The sequence below is a fragment of the Oncorhynchus keta genome, chromosome 13 (genome assembly GCF_023373465.1).
Source record: "Oncorhynchus keta strain PuntledgeMale-10-30-2019 chromosome 13, Oket_V2, whole genome shotgun sequence".
NCBI lineage: Eukaryota > Metazoa > Chordata > Actinopteri > Salmoniformes > Salmonidae > Oncorhynchus > Oncorhynchus keta.
This window is the reverse complement of record NC_068433.1, coordinates 37123908-37143260: the sequence shown is the minus strand read 5'-3', so window position 1 is coordinate 37143260 and position 19353 is coordinate 37123908. Positions and strand designations below refer to the sequence as shown.

The window sequence follows — 19353 nt, the reverse complement described above, 5'->3', positions numbered from 1 at the left end:
TGTGGAATTTCCTCCTTAATGCGTTTTAGCCAATCAGTTGTGTTGTGACAAGATAGAAGATCCAGAAGATAGCCCTATTTTGTCAAAGACCAAAGCATTATTATGGCAAGAACAGCTCAAAATAGAAAAGCAAAACGACGGTCCGTTACTTTAAGACATGAAGGTCAGTCAATATGGAAAATTTCAAGAACTTTGAAAGTTTCTTCAAGTGCAGTTGCAAAAACCATCAAGCGCTATGATGAAACTCTCATGAGGACCGCTACAGGAATGGAAGACCCAGAGTTACCTCTGCTGCAGAGGACAAGTTCAGTGGAGTTACCAGCCTTAGAAATTGCAGTGCAAATAAATGCTTCACAGTTCAAGTAACAGACACATCTCAACATCAACTGTTCAGAGGAGACTGTGTGAATCAGGCCCTTAATGGTCAAATTGCTGCAAAGAAACCACTACTAAAGGATCCCAATAAGAAGAAGAGACTTGCTTGGGCCAAGAAACACGAACAATGGATATTAGACTGGTGGAAATGAGTCCTTTTTGGTCTGATGAGTCCAACTGAGATTTTTGGTTCCAACCGCCGTGTCTTTGTGAGACGCGGTCTGGGTGAACGGATGATCTCCGCATGTGTATTTCCCCAGGAGGTGTTATGGTGTGGAGGTGCTTTGCTGGTGACACTGTCTGTGATTTTATTTAGAATTCAAGGCACACTTAACCAGCATGGCTACCACAGCATTCTGCTGCGATACGCCATCCCATCTGGTTTGTGCTTAGTTGGACTATCATCTGTTTTTCAACAGGACAACGACCCAACACACCTCCAGGCTGTGTAAGGGCTATTTGACCAAGATGGAGAGTGATGGAGTGCTGCATCAGATGACCTAGCCTTCACAATCCCTCGACCTCAACCCAATTGAGATGGTTTGGGACGAGTTGGGCCTCAGAGTGAAGGAAAAGCAGCCAACAGGTGCTCAGCATATGTGGGAACTCCTTCAAGACTGTTGGAAAAGCATTCCAGGTGAAGCTGGTTGAGAGAATGCCAAGAGTGCAAAGCTGTCATCAAGGCAAAGGGTGGCTATTTGAAGAATCTCAAATATAAAATATATTTTGATTTAACACTTATTTTTTTGGGGGGGGGGTTACTACATATCTCCTGTGGTATTTCATAGTTTTGATGTCTTTACTATTATTCTACAATGTAGAAAATAGTACAAATAAAAACCCTTGAATGAGTATGTGTTCTAAAACTTTTGACCGGTTAGTCTGTCTGTATGTGTGTGTGTGCGCACTGAGTGTGTGCGTGTGGTTCACGACAAACCTCCCAACATTAACTGAGTGTTTGTGAATAAATGGATCAAAAATATCAATGCATGTATCCACTTTTAGTGGGCCATAATGACATAACGTTAAACTCAGTCCAAAAGAGACACCTTCTAAGCTTTTAATTGAACCCGTCTTAATTGATACAATTATGAATTCATTTGACTTTTTTTTATTTTTTTTATCCATTTTCACAGACATACTCTGTAGTAACCAGGTGTTCAGTGTAATGACACAACCCCAAACCAGCACTGTCAAAAGCAACTTTTTAGTGTGACTAGAGTAGGATACACTATTGTCCGGTTTTCAGTAGCACTTTTATTTCCACCGTAGTTTACCTCTAGAACACTAAAATGTTTATTCCTTCATATCGATGGTAAGACAATCAGGTAAGGTAAAACTTTCTTGTGATTCCAATTAGTAGTAGGCTTTGTATAACAATCACTCAATTAGAATAATTTACCAGGTAAACCCTTGAAAAACAGAGCCAACTAGTGTCTGAATTTCCCAACCATGTAACTAAGACTTATTCTACAGCTATTCGAAGACTTCTACTCTATTCTACTTCTACTCTATTCTACTTCTACGTAACATTACAAATAATCCTGTCTACCTGCTGGTATAGCTAGGGGCCTGCCTGTAAAATGCCTGCAGCATGAGGGAGTATATTGTACTGTAGCTGTAAATGGCATGGCCATTTATCTGCAGAGCTCCCTACTCTCACTCCCAGCATTACAAACACAAACTAATCCGCTACTATACCATCCTGTCTATACTGTACACTGACTTCTGATCCCCCACCCCACCCCTCTGCCTGAAGTGTGCACTCGCTCACCCCCCTTCAGGGATTTAGCCTTCACTAAAACATTGGATTGGTGGGTGTAAGGATGCATAGGCAAAAGACAGGTGGGCAATGTTCCACCATAATTATATACACTAGTGAGGGGTAGTGAACCAGTGAACACTTCAGGGCAGAAGGGTAGAGGATACCCTTAGAACACAGACAATTAAATAAATTAAGTTAAATAAAATGTCCTCACTTAGAAATGAAACTAACGGAGATGACTGACTACCTACATGTACTGTAAGTGTACTGGGGGGGTCGGAACTGCTCTGCGCTTTGCACGAGACCCTCACCCTGAGGCTGATGTTAGATAAGCCGCAAGTTGTTTGCAAGGCTATGTTACGAGGAGCACGTACTCCTACTGTGTACAGATGAATGGCCTCCATCTTATGTTTCCTCTATGTGAGAGGCTGTCTACCAGTTTAGTCTCCGAGAGAATCCATAGTGGAAGATGGCTACAGTAGTGCTCTGTAGTATAATTCTTCCTCTTCCTCCTCCACCCGCTCCCCAAATCCTCCTTCTCCTCGTCCCCCCTCCTCCCACTTCCCCTCCTCCTCCCGTCTAGATTCAGCCTGTGGTGGCAAGAGGTAGCTTAGCAACCGTCCCATGCGGTGTAAACCTGGATGGTGACAGCGCCAGGATTCATAGCACCAAGAAGGGAGCCTTTCATGAGATATTCAATGTCTCAGAGAATGAGCGCCCTCTACCAGGTCAGAGTACTTATTGCACCTCAAATGTTTTTTTTTATTTTTTTTAATTCCCTCTGCTGTCCAGCCGCTTGTATTAACTATTTTTCTGTTGTTGTGTGTTTCTACAGTGTGTGAGAATGGGTGGAGGTGCTGCCTCATCAACAGAGACCGGAAGATGCCAACCGACTACATTCGAAACGGCATGCTCTACGTTACAGAGAAGTAAGTAGACCTACCTCATCACACTAGCTTGTCTCTTCAAATACTTAATCGCAATAGCTTTTCACCTCGTGGTCTGATATTCCTTTTTGGTGTGCTATCTTTACTCTCTAATGTAGGTGTGTACAACAATGCCACGAAATAGTGCCATTATGTTGCAGATTCTCAGATCTAGATCCAAGAGCGGCTGCTTTGTGCTGACTCGTCTCTCCATCTTTCCATCTCTCCTCTCTCGCCATCTGTCTCTTTGTCTCTCAGTTATCTGTGCTTCGAGAGCTCCAGTTCCAAATCAGCCTCCTCCAAGAAGAATAAGGTTATTAAGCTGGTGGACATCACAGATATCCAGAAGGTGTCTATCTACACTCAGCTAATTAAATATTTTTATCATATCGTTTCTATGTTTTCTATGATATCACATCCTGAAATGCATATTCCAACAACTGATAGGTTATTTTGAAATGAAGGTATCATAGTTGTATGCATCTCTTCTCTGTTCCCAGTACAAAGTGCTGTCTGTCTTACCTGGGTCTGGAATGGGAATCTCCATAGCCACTCCCTCCACACAGAAGGTTTGGAAATAAAGACTCATTTGACCATTTATTATCCTTCACAGATTTGCAAATAAATGCAATTAATTTGTGGATTTCTGTGTCTCCTCAGCCTCTGGTGTTTGGTGCCATGATCCATCGAGACGAGGCCTTCGAGGCGATCTTCACCCAGTACATGAAGATCATTACCACCTCCAGGCCACCCTCGGGCAGCCCTGAGTTGTAGCCCTGTCATCCCCATGAACAGAGGGCTAGGCTGGGATCAGGGCTGGGCCACCTTCCCCTGAACCCTCCCTGGCTGGAGGAAAGACAATTGGAGGAAAGTGACAGGACACACACCTCTTCTCCTCCCTCTGTTATTTACAGTGACTGGACAATCTTCTCTTTTATGACTGAGAGGTGTCTGTGCGCACGTCTGTCTGGAGGTGGGACTTGTAAGTCCAATAGGGATGGTGCACACATTCCTGCACTCTTTCTATGTCGGACCGTGGATGAGGGGGATGAAGAAGAGGGGATGAGGGGGGACATTTTTAACACACATCTCATCATAGGAGAAGGAGCTGGCTCTCCTGCCTGCTTGCCTGACTGACAGCTTTAATCCGCTTCAAATGTGTGTGTGTGTGTGTGTGTGCCTGCCCAGACAGCGTGTGTCTCTACTCACCTGTCTTCTTTCTGTCTTTCTCGCAAAGTCTGAGTCCGTGTAACTGTTACTGCTGGTCTTGCACGGAACCGTACAAGACAGTATGCCGTACGGTAGCTAGATGTTTGTGTAGAAAACAGAAAGCTGTGAGAAAGTCGAGCCAACATCTGAACAACGTTCAACATGACACGAAGCCTTTTTTCCATTAGTTTACATCGTTGCTGTGGATTTTCTGTGGAGACACGCACGTTTCAGCAACAAACCGTTTGCTTTCGGGTGTCTTTTTGCATATGACGTGTGGTATGTGTGTTACTTTCAACACTCACTACTGAACTGTACTGTGTCACGTACAGTAGTGGGAATCTTGGCGATGATGTTCATTGTGAAATGTTTTCAAATGCCTTTCTTTTGAATTCTGCTTATTTTTGTAATAACCAATGGAATGATGAGGATCTGGACTTTGTTAAAGTGTGTCCTGGATCTGTGGATTGTGTTATAAACCTAAAGCACACTCGCTGTTAGAGAGACTCATAACAGACCTAAACCCTGAATACTGTGTCTAAACTGAAGGTACATGGTTTAAATGTAACATAGCTGGTTCAGTGAACTAAACTTGTGTGCTGAGTAACCCCGAGGCCTAAGACCTAAAGATGAGTTAATGCCTTGGCTTTAGCCTCGTAGGCTAATACATTCTTAAGGTGCATACTGTAGGTCACATAAACATACTAAGGCCCAAAACCTGTGTTTACTTCAGTCTTTAGTGACATGTTATGGTATAGTAATACTATAGTAGTCCTACGGTAATACCAACCTGTAGTATTAACACTGGGGTGGTCAGATGTGTACAATGTGCTGTCCTGTTAAATTACTTCTTAACTTGGTTAACTTGACTAGTAACTAGTTAACTCCTGGATGACTTATCTCAGTATTTCAATGCAAAATCGAGTCAGTCAACTGGCCTAGTTCTGTAGTATTCATTGGACAGCAGGAGGAAGTAGAAGTTTGAAAGGAATATTTTAATGTCACTTTATTGTCACCATTCTAGATTAAAAGCGGGTCTTTTATTTCTCAGATAGGTTTGATATGTAGAATTGTAACGAATGCCAAACCAAGTGGATGTGCACACTTTCTGTGTTTTGTAAGATGGCTGGAAGAGTTATTGTGGGTAAATATTTCTCGTTTATCGTTTACAGCAAATGAGAGGGGAGGTTATACCATGCTCTCAGATCCTTTTTTGCCTCCGCACAACAAGCTAGTCCCCTAAAACGCATTCATCTTCCCACACTGTTAACAAGCCCATATAAACTTAGTCAGTTATTGTCTTACAAAACCCAATCTCCAGTTGTGTTACGACTGGATATGAAATTTCATTTCTGGAGATGGTCTATTGTCTAAGGAACTCATGCTGTTGGTGTGTTGATTTGAATGATTGTCTGACTGTACCTTACTGTAGTCTTAATGCTTACCTGGAACCTTTCTTAGTCTATTAGTAACAACTAACTTTGAAATCTGCAATCAGGGTCTGTCCTAAAAGAAGCACACTGAATGTATTGTGTTACTGCTGTAAACGCTTAGTTACATTTTTTTTGTTGCCAAAATGTAATTTTTCTTTCTTTCTTTTACTGCCCGCCATACTCTGTCTACACTGATGTTTACTGAAGGTTAGGTTAAAAACCTTAATTGATTTGTTTTTCTTTTGTTTGGAATGTCGGTTTGAGCTCCTAGCCACAGGTGGAGTCATGAAGACTGGACAGACATCTTCCTTTTGCGTTTGAATCACTGTGTCAGCTTTTAAATCTGCTCAGACTGGTCTCAGGACAACCTCTGCTGCGCACCTTCATCCCAACAGCAAACGTAAGCCTGATCTCTGATCTGTTTTATAATGCTTTAATAGCTAAAGCTGAAGTTTAGCTCTTCTGTTGAGTTTGTTGTCATGGCAAATACTATACATGTACTGCATAGCGTGGTAATGAAAGTCAGAGGAGTTGGATCAAGCATATAGTAACAGATCTGGGACTAGGCTAACAGTAGATAGACGGTGACATCAGAGAACATTCTAGTCAGATTATATTGTACGTCAATCACGCTGCAAAAACAACTGTCGGTGATCGTTCTAATGGTAGTGGCTTGCAGTACATGCTAAAATCATCATCTTTTAGCTATTTTTGGATCACTCACAGGCCTTCCTTACAGACAGCAGAGGTCGTCATGGCGACTCCGAGAGCTTCTGTCCACTGGTTTCTATTGGTTTCCACTTCTGTGGCTCTCGTTGTGTTAACCAAGTATTAGTTGTAACGCAAATGTAAACATTAGTCAATTACTTTCATGATATTCCGATACAGTATATCACTGCAGCGTTCAATATACTGTAATCATCTGTCAGTTGTGGGTAATTATTTGTCATCTGTGGGTCCGAGGACTAAAATGACAAAAGAGGAATTTATATACAATAAGGTAATCCATTGATTTTTAAAGAGAACAATGTCCATTGTAAAATATGTGGTGTCCATTTTTTTTATTTAAATAAAATGAATGAAGTATTTGCCCTTCTCTGTATTGTTATCCTTTGTAGTACACCTATAGATAATTATAAGAATAATGTTAGACATTCCAAATTAACACGAAGGTACTGTAGTAGGAGATGGTGTGGTCGAGTGCTGACTGCAATTCCCACATTCGGCAACTTGATGTCACTGCAGGACAGATGGATGGAGGCTGATAATGACCCTAGAGATGACACTAGAGGGCAGTGGCATAAGGTGATTAACTCCCAAAACCTTTTTAGAGCCTGCCTGATTGAATACACAATTCAATGTGTGTGTTTTATATAAATATATTTATACACACACACACCGTTGAAGTCGGAAGTTTACGTACACTTTAGGTTGGAGTCATTTAAAACTAATTTTTCAACCACTCCACAAATATCTTGATAACAAACTATAGTTTTGGCAGGTCGGTTAGGACATCTACTTAGTGCATGACACAAGTAATTTGTTCAGCAATTGTTTATTTCACTTATAACTCACTATCACAATTCCAGTGGGTCAGAAGTTTACATACACTAAGTTTACTTTAAACAGCTTGAAAAATTCCAGAAAATGTCATGGCTTTAGAAGCTTCTGATAGGCTAATGGACATAATTTGAAATTGTAGACCTCCACAAGTCAGGTTCGTCCTTGGGAGCAATTTCAAAAACCCCTGAAGGTACCAACTTCCCACAATAAGTTGGGTGAATTTTGGCCCATTCCTCCTGACAGAGCTGGAGTTACTGGGTCAGGTTTGTTGGCCTCCTTGCTCGCACACGCTTTTTCAGTTCTGCCCACAAATGTTCTATAGGATTGAGGTCAGGGCTTTGGGATGGCCACTGCAATACCTTGACTTTGTTGTCCTTAAGCCATTTTGCCACAACTTTGGAAGTCTGCTTGGGGCCATTGTCCATTTGGAAGACCCGTTTGTGACCAAGCTTTACTTCCTGACTGATGTCTTGATGTTGCTTCAATATATCTACATACTTTTCCATCCTCATGATGCTGTCTATTTTGTGAAGTGCAGCAGCCCCTAACTGCAGCAAAGCACTCCCACAACATGATGCTGCCATCCATGTGCTTCACGGTTGGGATGGTGTTCTTCGGCTTGCAAGCCTCCCCCTTTTCCCTCCTAACATAACGATGGTTATTAATGGCCAAACAGTTGTATTTTTGTTTCATCAGACCAGAGGACATTTCTCCAAAAAGTTTGATCTTTGTACCCATGTGCAGTTGCAAACTGTAGTGTGGCTTTTTTTATGGTGGTTTTTGAGCAGTGGCTTCTTCCTTACTGAGTGGCCTTTCAGGTTATGTCAATATAGGAATCATTTTAATGTGGATATACACTGCTCAAAAAAATAAAGGGAACACTTAAACAACACAATGTAAATCACACTTCTGTGAAATCAAACTGTCCACTTAGGAAGCAACACTGATTGACAAATTTCACATGCTGTTGTGCAAATGGAATAGACAACAGGTGGAAATTATAGGCAATTAGCAAGACACCCCCAATAAAGGAGTGGTTCTGCAGGTGGTGACCACAGACCACTTCTCAGTTCCTATGCTTCCTGGCTGATGTTTTGGTCACTTTTGAATGCTGGCGGTGCTTTCACTCTAGTGGTAGCATGAGACGGAGTCTACAACCCACACAAGTGGCTCAGGTAGTGCAGCTCATCCAGGATGGCACACCAATGCAAGCTGTGGCAAGAAGGTTTGCTGTGTCTATCAGCGTAGTGTCCAGAGCATGGAGGTGCTACCAGGAGACAGGCCAGTACATCAGGAGAGGTGGAGGAGGCCATAGGAGGGCAACAACCCAGCAGCAGGACCTCTGCCTTTGTTCAAGGAGGAGCACTGCCAGAGCCCTGCAAAATGACCTCCAGCAGGCCACAAATGTGCATGTGTCTGCTCAAACGGTCAGAAACAGACTCTATGAGGGTGGTATGAGGGCCCGACATCCACAGGTGGGGGTTGTGCTTACAGCCCAACACCGTGCAGGACGTTTGGCATTTGCCAGAGAACACCAAGATTGGCAAATTCGCCACTGGCGCCCTGTGCTCTTCACAGATGAAAACAGGTTCACACTGAGCACATGTGACAGACGTGACAGAGTCTGGAGACTCTGTGGAGAACGTTCTGCTGCCTGCAACATCCTCCAGCATGACCGGTTTGGCAGTGGGTCAGTCATGGTGTGGAGTGGCATTTCTTTGGGGGGCCACACAGCTCTTCATGTGCCTGCCAGAGGTAGCCTGACTGCCATTAGGTACCGAGATGAGATCCTCAGACCCCTTGTGAGACCATATGCTGGTGCGGTTGGCCCTGGGTTCCTCCGAATGCAAGACAATGCTAGACCTCATGTGGCTGGAGTGTGTCAGCAGTTCCTGCAAGAGGAAGGCATTGATGCTATGGACTGGCCCGCCCGTTCCCCAGACCTGAATCCAATTGAGCACATCTGGGACATCATGTCTCACTCCATCCACCAGTTGCACCACAGACTGTCCAGGACTTGGCGGATACTTTAGTCCAGGTCTGGGAGGAGATCCCTCAGGAGACCATCTGCCACCTCATCAGGAGCATGCCCAGGCGTTGTAGGGAGGTCATACAGGCACGTGGAGGCCACACACACTACTGAGCCTCATTTTGACTTGTTTTAAGGACATTACATCAAAGTTGGATCAGCCTGTAGTGTGGTTTTCCACTTTAATTTTGAGTGGGACTCCAAATCCAGACCTCCATGGGTTGATACATTTGATTTCCATTGATCATTTTTGTGTGATTTTGTTGTCAGCACATTCAATTATGTAAAGAAAAAAGTATTTAATAAGAATATTTCATTCATTCAGGTCTAGGATGTGTTATTTTAGTGTTCCCTTTATTTTTTTGAGCAGTGTAGATACTTTTGGACCTGTTTCCTCTAGAATCTTCACAAGGTCCTTTGCTGATGTTCCGGGATTGATTTGCACTTTTTGCACCATAGTACGTTCATCTCTAGGGGACAAAACACGTCTCCTTCCTGAGCGGTATGACGGCTGCGTGGTCCCATGGTGTTTATACTGGCGTACTATTTTTTGTACAGATGAACGTGGTACCTTCAGGCGTTTGGAAATTGCTCCCAAGGATAAACCTGACTTGTGGTCTACAATTTTTTTTGAGGTCTTGGTTGATTTCTTTTGACTTTCCCATGATGTCAAGCAAAGTGGCACTGAGTTTGAAAGTAGGCCTTGAAATACATCTACAGGTACACCTCCAATTGACCCAAATGATGTCAATTAGCGTATCGGAAGCTTCTAAAGCAATGACATAATTTCCCAAGCTGTATAAAGGCACAGTCAACTTAGTGTATGTCAACTTCTGACCCACTGGATTTGTGATACAGTGAATTACAAGTGAAATAATCTGTCTGTAAAAATGTTTTGGAAAAATTACTTGTCATTCTCAAAGTAGATGTCCTAGCTGATTTGCCAAAACTATAGTTTGTGAACAAGAAATTTGTGGAGTGGTTGAAAAATGTGTTTTAATGACTCCAACCTAAGTGTATGTAAACTTCCGACTTCAACTGTGTGTGTGTGATATATATATATATTACAGTGCCTTGCGAAAGTATTCGGACCCCTTGAACTTTGCAACCTTTTGCCACATTTCAGGCTTCAAACAAAATATATAAAACTCTATTTTTTTGTGAAGAATCAACAACAAGTGGGACACAATCATGAAGTGGAACGACATTTATTGGATATTTCAAACTTTTTTAACAAATCAAAAACTGAAAAATTGGGCGTGCAAAATTATTCAGCCCCTTTACTTTCAGTGCAGCAAACTCTCTCCAGAAGTTCAGTGAGGATCTCTGAATGATCCAATGTTGACCTAAATGACTAATGATGATAAATACAATCCACCTGTGTGTAATCAAGTCTCCGTATAAATGCACCTGCACTGTGATAGTCTCAGAGGTCCATTAAAAGCGCAGAGAGCATCATGAAGAACAAGGAACACACCAGGCAGGTCCGAGATACTGTTGTGAAGAAGTTTAAAGCCGGATTTGGATACAAAAAGATTTCCCAAGCTTTAAACATCCCAAGGAGCACTGTGCAAGCGATAATATTGAAATGGAAGGAGTATCAGACCACTGCAAATCTACCAAGACCTGGCCGTCCCTCTAAACTTTCAGCTCATACAAGGAGAAGACTGATCAGAGATGCAGCCAAGAGGCCCATGATCACTCTGGATGAACTGCAGAGATCTACAGCTGAGGTGGGAGACTCTGTCCATAGGACAACAATCAGTCATATATTGCACAAATCTGGCCTTTATGGAAGAGTGGCAAGAAGAAAGCCATTTCTTAAAGATATCCATAAAAAGTGTTGTTTAAAGTTTGCCACAAGCCACCTGGGAGACACACCAAACATGTGGAAGAAGGTGCTCTGGTCAGATGAAACCAGAATTTAACTTTTTGGCAACAATGCAAAACGTTATGTTTGGCGTAAAAGCAACACAGCTCATCACCCTGAACACACCATCCCCACTGTCAAACATGGTGGTGGCAGCATCATGGTTTGGGCCTGCTTTTCTTCAGCAGGGACAGGGAAGATGGTTAAAATTGATGGGAAGATGGATGGAGCCAAATACAGGACCATTCTGGAAGAAAACCTGATGGAGTCTGCAAAAGACCTGAGACTGGGACGGCGATTTGTCTTCCAACAAGACAATGATCTAAAACATAAAGCAAAATCTACAATGGAATGGTTCAAAAATCAACATATCCAAGTGTTAGAATGGCCAAGTCAAAGTCCAGACCTGATTCCAATCGAGAATCTGTGGAAAGAACTGAAAACTGCTGTTCACAAATGCTCTCCATCCAACCTCACTGAGCTCGAGCTGTTTTGCAAGGAGATATGGGAAAAAATGTCAGTCTCTCGATGTGCAAAACTGATAGAGACATACCCCAAGCGACTTACAGCTGTAATCGCAGCAAAAGGTGGTGCTACAAAGTATTAACTTAAGGGGGCTGAATAATTTTGCACACCCAATTTTTCAGTTTTTGATTTGTTAAAAAAGTTTGAAATATCCAATAAATGTCGTTCCACTTCATGATTGTGTCCCACTTGTTGTTGATTCTACACAAAAAAATACAGTTTTATATCTTTATGTTTGAAGCATGAAATGTGGCAAAAGGTCGCAAAGTTCAAGGGGGCCGAATACTTTCGCAAGGCACTGTATATATACACATTATATACTGTATATAAAAGGTATATGTATTAAAGAGCTCTAGACAAATCACATCCCTCCACTGTCATGGAGCATACACACACACACAATGTTCTCTCTCTCTCTTGGTGAAAAGCAGAATTTAAGGCAATGTGGTGACAGCAAGTGACAGTGTCACTTTTTATTATCCATCCTCCCCTTGCTCGTACTAAGCTGCCAAACTCTGCGGAATGAGAGGAGGCTAGTTGGGGTCAAGCCACCGTCAAGACTCATTCGCGGTGTTTTCCATTATGGCTAGTGTTTGCCCACAATACACAGATTATATGCTCAGAGCCTCAGAGAAAGCAATTACCGTTACTGTTGTTTACTCTTATGAAAGGCAGGGCTATTGATCCCCTGTCATTAGAGTGATTTGAGACAAGGGGCTCTATTCGATCTGTGTCGACGAAGTGTTCCAGATTGCACAATTGAAATTTCAAGGATATTTTTTTGACTGAGCCAACGTGTATGCAGTCTCCACTGACTCGGGAACATTGAAATTTAAACAATCATGCTGTAATGCTGAACTTCCATGGTACAGATTGAATAGAGCCCAAGGTCTGCAGTAAACGTAATGGATAGTCTATGGACTTTGCCTCTGGCAACCAGTGAGCACATTTTTGTTTACTGTTGTTCAGGAGGGAAAAATGTACTGATGAAGAGACAACAAAAACAAAGCCAAGAAATGTTATCTCTCCGGTACACTTGTTGAATTTATCTGAGAGGCCAAGACCCTTTCAAATATGTGTGGGGGAATTAGCGGTGTTTCTCTGTGCAACGTTGAGCAAACATCTGTGGTGTGCCCCCCTTAAACTTTAGCATCTGCTGATCAGTCAAAACGCTCCCTCTCCTCAAATATAAGGCAAATCAACATCATTAAAACAATTCTTCCCCAGCTCATTACCATCCACAATCATCTAACAGTTTGGGCTCTACGCCAACATTAAGGATGAGCGAGAGAAAGAGAAACAACAGGAGATTATCCCCTTAATTAATGAAAGGTTTTCATGCAGGGAGAACCACTAAATCCCCTGAGAGGAAACTTCATATTCAAATATTAAATATTCATAAGAAGTCAGATAACTTTGACAACGGAGATTTGGGTGAGGAGGCTTTGGTGATGAAGTATTAGGGAGTTTACGGCTACATTATCAGATCTCTGCTTGCTGACATCCGCATTGTGTTTGTTTTGGCGGTGTCAGAAGTGGAACCCTGTTATGCCCATACACATTGACATATTTATTACGACCTACCGTCACCTTCACAGAATGTCGTTCCGCAACTGGACGCAAAATTTCCTGGCAAAGGATGACTGTAGACAGTGTCATAAATATTCACGAGTCCCGTCGGGTGATTGGTTGACCCGTCTTGGGTGTGCGACGTCACACAGATGCTCTTCAAAGCCTTCTGTTTTGCTAGCTCGTACCGCCTGAATAAGCAGAGAACCGACTGAACTACCAGCTTTAGCTTGATCACCAAATTAATTTGGAAATAAATAAATAACTTACTCCAGCTAGATACCAATCTTTTTTAGTTTCTTTTTTAGTTTCACTGCCCTATCATTCAAAAAACAGTGGGGGATTTTGGCAATTGTCAATGTTAATTGGTGCATTACCGCCACCTACTGTGCTGGAGTGTGGGCCAGAGACAGCACTCGCAACATCAATGGCAGTGGGCACTGATTGTAGTGACGTGTAGTGGGCGCGGCATGTAGTAACCTCAGTCCGTATAGACATTGCAACGTTTGGAAATATTTTAAGTATGCGGCATCCATTTCGCAATGGCGCTTTCAACAGGCAAGGGGGTGCTGCGATACCAGTTCGTTGCGAACAGTCTCCACTGAAATGAATGACATCTGCCGCAATGCAACGGACTGCTCATATGTAATGTGAATGAGGCATTAGAGCTGTCAGATCTACAAGCGGCTCCCGGCAATTATACCTAAAGAGGACATTGTCTTTGGCTGCCCGGAGTTGCATTAAAAGAAGTCCCATGCAGCCTTGTTGGTTGCTTTGCGCCATTTTACGGGCTCATGACCAATTATGCTATTTTGTGGTTTTTTGCTCTGGTCATAACTTTTTTTGTACATAATGTTTCCGCCATCGTTTCCTATGACAGAAAAGCGCTCAAAAACCTCAATTTGGAGGAAGATTTCTACTTCATAGAGTCAGCAGTACGGGCATCCTAATGAAACTACGTTGGCGAATGTATAATCCACCTCAACCCTCCGTTCTATTGGCGAACATACAATCAGTGGGAAACTAATTGGACAGGCTCCGTTCGAGACTATCCTACCTAAGGAACCTGAAGAACTGTAATACCCTATGTTTCTCTGAGTTGTGGATGGACATGGACAATATACACTGATTATACAGAACATTAATAACACCTGCTCTTTCCATGACATAGGCTGACCAGGTCAATCCAGGTGAAACCTATGATCCCTTATTGATGTCACTTGTTAAATCCACTTCAATCAATGTAGAGTAAGGGGAGGAAGACAGGTTAAATAATTATTTTTAAGACTTGTGTATGTGTGCCATGCAGAGGGTGAAAGGGCAAGACGAGATTGAAGTGCCTTTGAGCGGGGTATGGTAGTAGAGGTGCCAGGTGCACCGGTTTGTGTCAAGAACTACAACGCTGCTGGGTCTTTCACGCTCAACAGTTTCCCGGAAGGTGTTCCTAATGTTTGGTCTACTTAGTGTACATCTAGCTGGTTTTTCTATGCATCGGCAGGATTGAACGTCAGCATTTGGTAAACTGACGGGGGAGGTGTGTGTCTCTTTGTTATCAACAGCTGCAGTGCTATCTCTAATATTAAAGAAGGCTCGAGGTTCTGCTCGCCTGAGTTAAAATACTTAATGATAAGCTGTAGACCATACTATTTACCAAGATAATTTTCATCTATATTTTTTGTAGTTGTCTATTTACACCCAGAAACAGATGCTGGCACTAAGGATGCACTCACATAGCTATGTAGTGCCATACGCAAACATCTCACCTGTGCAGCTAGTGGAGACGACTCTAGATCACCTTTACACCACACACAGAAACGCATACAAAGCTCTCCCCCACTCTCCTTTTTGCAAATCTGACCATAACTCTATCCTCCTGATTATTGCTTACAAGTAAAACCTCAAACAAAAAGTACCAGTGACGCGTTTAATATGGAAGTGGTCCGATGTAGCGGATGCTAAATCACAGGACTGTTTCGCTACCAAAGACTGGAATATGTTATGGGACCCATCCGATGGCATTGAGGAGTTTACCACATCAGTCACCGGCTTCATTAATGAGTGCATCGATAATGTCATCCCCACAGTCATCCCCACTGTACATACGGTACATATCCCAACCAGAAGCCATTGATTACAGGCAACATCCGCACTGCGACAAAGCTAGAGCTGCCGCTTTCAAGGAGTGGGAGACTAATCCGGTAGCTTATAAGAAATCCCACTACGACCTCTGACGAGCCATCAAACAGGCAACTTCAATACAGGACTAAGTTCAAATCCTACTACGCCGGCTCTGACGTTCAACGGATGTGGCAGGGCTTGCATATTAGAAGCGATTACAAAGGGAAACCCAGCCGCTAAATGCCCAGTGACGTGAGCCTACCAGACAAGCTAAATTCCTTCTATGCTCATTTTGAGGCAAGCAACACTGAACCATGCATTATAGCACTAGCTGTTCCGATGTGAGTAAGACCTTTTAAACAGGTTAACATTCACAAGGCCACAGGGCCAGACGGATTACCAGGATGTGTACTCAGAGAATGCGGTGACCAGCTGGCAAGAGTTTTCACTGACATTTTCAACCTTTCCCTGACCCAGTCTGTAATAACTTCATGTTTCAAGTGGACCACCATAGTCCCTGTGCCCAAGAACGCCAAGATGACCTGTCTAAATTACTATCGCCCCATAACAATCTTCCTAATTAGCCATTGGGGCGGCAGCGTAGCCTAGTGGTTAGAGCGTTGGACTAGTAACCGGAAGGTTGCGAGTTCAAACCCCCGAGCTGACAAGGTACAAATCTGTTGTTCTGCCCCTGAACAGGCAGTTAACCCAGGCCGTCATTGAAAATAAGAATGTGTTCTTAACTGACTTGCCTGGTTAAATAAAGGTAAAATTAAAAAATATATATATTATTTAAGGCTGGTCATGGATCACATCAACACCCTCATCTCAGACACCCAGGACTCCACAGATGACACAATCTCTATTGCACTCCACGCTGCCCTCTCCAACTTGGACAAGAGGAACACCTATGTGAGAATGCTGTTAATTGACTACATCTCAGTGTTCAACACCATAGTGCCCACCAAATTCATCACTAACTAAGGACCCTGGGACTGAACACCTCCCTCTGCAACTGGATTCTGGACTTCCTGACGCGCCTTTCCCAGGTGGTGAGGGTAGGCACCGACACATCTACCACGATGACACTCAACATGGGGGGCCCTCAGGGGTGCATGCTCAGTCCCTTACTGTACTCCCTGTTCACCCACGACCGCGTGGCCGCGCATGACTCTAACACCATTAAGTTTGCTGACGACACGATGGTGGTAGGCCTGATCACTGATGACTAGGGTTGGGTATGTTACTTTCTAAATGTAATCCGTTACAGTTACTAGTTACCTGTCCAAAATGGTTATCAGTAATGTAACTTTTGGATTACCCAAGTTTAGTAATGTAATCTGATTACATTCCGTTACTTTGAGATTACTTTCCTCTTAAGAGCCATTAGAAGAAGACAAAAATGTATGTTACCAATTAAATTATGTCAATTGCAGGAAAAATCCATATTAATGTTTAAATAGCTGGCCAGATGGATGTTACATTTAACTTCATGGGTTGGTTAAGTAGGCTTCTTCAAACCCATTGCTTTCTAATACATATAATAATACGGTTAAATTATGTCTTTACATTAAAAACCAAAGTCTATCAGAATTCTAGTCTTTCCAATAAACGTTATACCCCTTGATATTCAAGAATAGGATGTGGAAATATGGAAGTAGAGATTAGACAAATTGTTTTACCTGACCATGACCCCAAAACTAAGGACTTATTAGCCAGCCCTACTCTGTTGTTTATAATTTTGTTGTCATGGAGGACTGATTGGGCTCATTGATTCGAGTTGAAAAATAAATGCTGCACTCATGGAATGGCATGCTTTGAGCACTACCGAAAAGTGCTATTTTCATGTGAAAAATGAATGCCATATACTGCATTTGCTTTAGGCCTATTGGTTAACTTTTTGTTGGTGACACTTTGATATCTAACTTTTCTGATTCATAACATATGCTCCTGCTACTGTTAATTATCTATCCTGTTTCCTAGTCACTGTAGTTATATGTACAATACATATCTGCTTCAATTACCTTGTACCCCTGCACATCGACTCGGTACTTGTACCCCGTGTATACAACTAAGTTAGTTACTCATTGTGTATTTATTATTCCTTTTGTTATTCCTTTTCTATTATTTCTCTATTTTCTTTCCCTCTGCATTATAGGGAAGGGCCTGTAAGTAAACAATTCACAGTTAGTCTACACCTGTTTTTGATGAGGCATGTGACAAATACAATTTGATATGATTTTACAATTTGGAACACTGACATGTGAGATGTTATCTACACCTCGATTAGGCTGATAGAAATCCTCATTATTTAGTTCAATGATTTTCAATTTGAGTGTGATTATTTCTATATAGCCTACACTTTCCCGTTCTGAACTTCTAACTTGTCGGGACCGGTGTGGCTTGACAATGATCACAAGAGCAGCTGCTCACTGATTTGACAGCTCCAACACACTTACTCCTCCCACACCACCAAAACATCAGCTATGCAGGTATCGGCTTTCACCTGTTAATGCTTGATCTGATTGAATGTAGGCCTTAGCCTACCAACATGAACTAAATGATGTGAGATTCCCAGCTTCCCACCCATCCTCTCCCTGCATAACACTGACTAATAATGGACCGATAGTTTGGTATTAAGCACTTCAGTGCATTCCCGCACCACGGGTCTGCTGCTCAATGGCCTGCAAACATGCAGACCATGCAGTAGCAGATGTAGATTTTACCATAGCGCCTAGTGATTTATATAGGCCTAACACAAGACGTCAGGTCTCAGGCAAGGTTCCTTATTGTGGTAGCGTGGTTCACCAAACTGTGAGCGGTAAATCCAATCTAACTCTCCTTTAATACCCCTCTCTTATCATGATAAAGCCTGATGACTTTGCTTTCCTACAATCACTCTTTAATTTCCTTCTCATCCAGGTCTCTTTCTGTCGATATCCCGACCGAGTCCTAAATGGCGCCGGATCCCCTACATAGTACACTACTTTGTAGTGACTAGGGTGCCATTTGGGATGTAACCACTGTCCACACTACACTAGCAGATTAAATTACCTTTGTGGCATAAGCCTCACAGCGCTGGCTAATCATACCGTGGTGATTCGGATGGTAGCGGTAGCTAAGAAACTAAAGGAATGTATTTGCTGTAAATGTGGACATGCTCCCCAGTTAGGTTATGCTAATTAGGGATATTTTAATGCTGTGTGGAGGTGGTAGAGAGCTGTAGCCAAGGCACTTCCAAATCTGGAGAGACATGAGTTTATTACAGTACAAGGGGCAGGCAATCGGTAGGTCAAGGCAGGCAAAGAGTCGTAATCGAAATCAGAGTCAGGGAGGTACAGAACGGCAAGCATGATCAGGACAGGCAGAAAGGTCAGAACTGGGAAGACGAGGAAAAGCAAAAACTAGAGCACAGGAACATGCTGGTAGGACTTGACGAGACGAACTGGCAACAGACAAACAGAAAACGCAGGTATAAATACAAAAGTTAATGGGAGACACCAGGTGGGGGATGGATACAATCACAAGACAGGTGAAACAGATCAGGGTGTGACACTGAGCTGCTGTTCTCTCTAAAACCTCAAGCCTCTCTTCACTTCTCCACTCTCCCCTTCCCCATGCCAAATATTCTCACCTTATCCTCCAATGGTTTCCAAACCTTTTTGTGCAGTGACCCACCAAGACCTTTCCATTTTCACCAACCCATGTTGATTCTCGACCCACCATTTGTGGACCACTGCGTTTAGTTATGGCCAGTGGTAGGAAAAAGTACTCAATTCTCATACTTGAGTAAAAGTAAAGATACCTTAATAAAAATGACTCAAGTAAAAGTCACACATTAAAAACTACTTGAGTAAAAGTCTAAAAGTATTTGTTTTTAAATATACTTAAGTATCAAAGTAAATGTAGTTGCTAAAATATACTTAAGTATCAAAAGTAAAAGTAAAAATACGAATAATTTAAAATTCCTT

At 42.5% G+C, this 19353-nt stretch overlaps 1 protein-coding gene across 3 annotated transcripts in view; it reads left to right on the top strand.

Annotated features, from left to right (window-relative positions):
* The window catches only part of LOC118392258 (GRAM domain-containing protein 4-like), a 67916-nt gene extending 61120 nt beyond the window's left edge, over window positions 1-6796 (top strand). For all 3 annotated transcript variants that reach the window (XM_035784047.2, XM_035784049.2, XM_052460066.1), the window contains 5 exons: window positions 2724-2868; window positions 2976-3069; window positions 3325-3415; window positions 3567-3635; window positions 3727-6796. In XM_035784047.2, coding sequence (XP_035639940.1) covers window positions 2724-2868; window positions 2976-3069; window positions 3325-3415; window positions 3567-3635; window positions 3727-3840 — 513 coding nt within the window. In that variant the 3' untranslated portion in view covers window positions 3841-6796. The remainder of the gene's footprint in view (window positions 1-2723; window positions 2869-2975; window positions 3070-3324; window positions 3416-3566; window positions 3636-3726) is intronic.
* Window positions 6797-19353: the final 12557 nt, after the last annotated feature.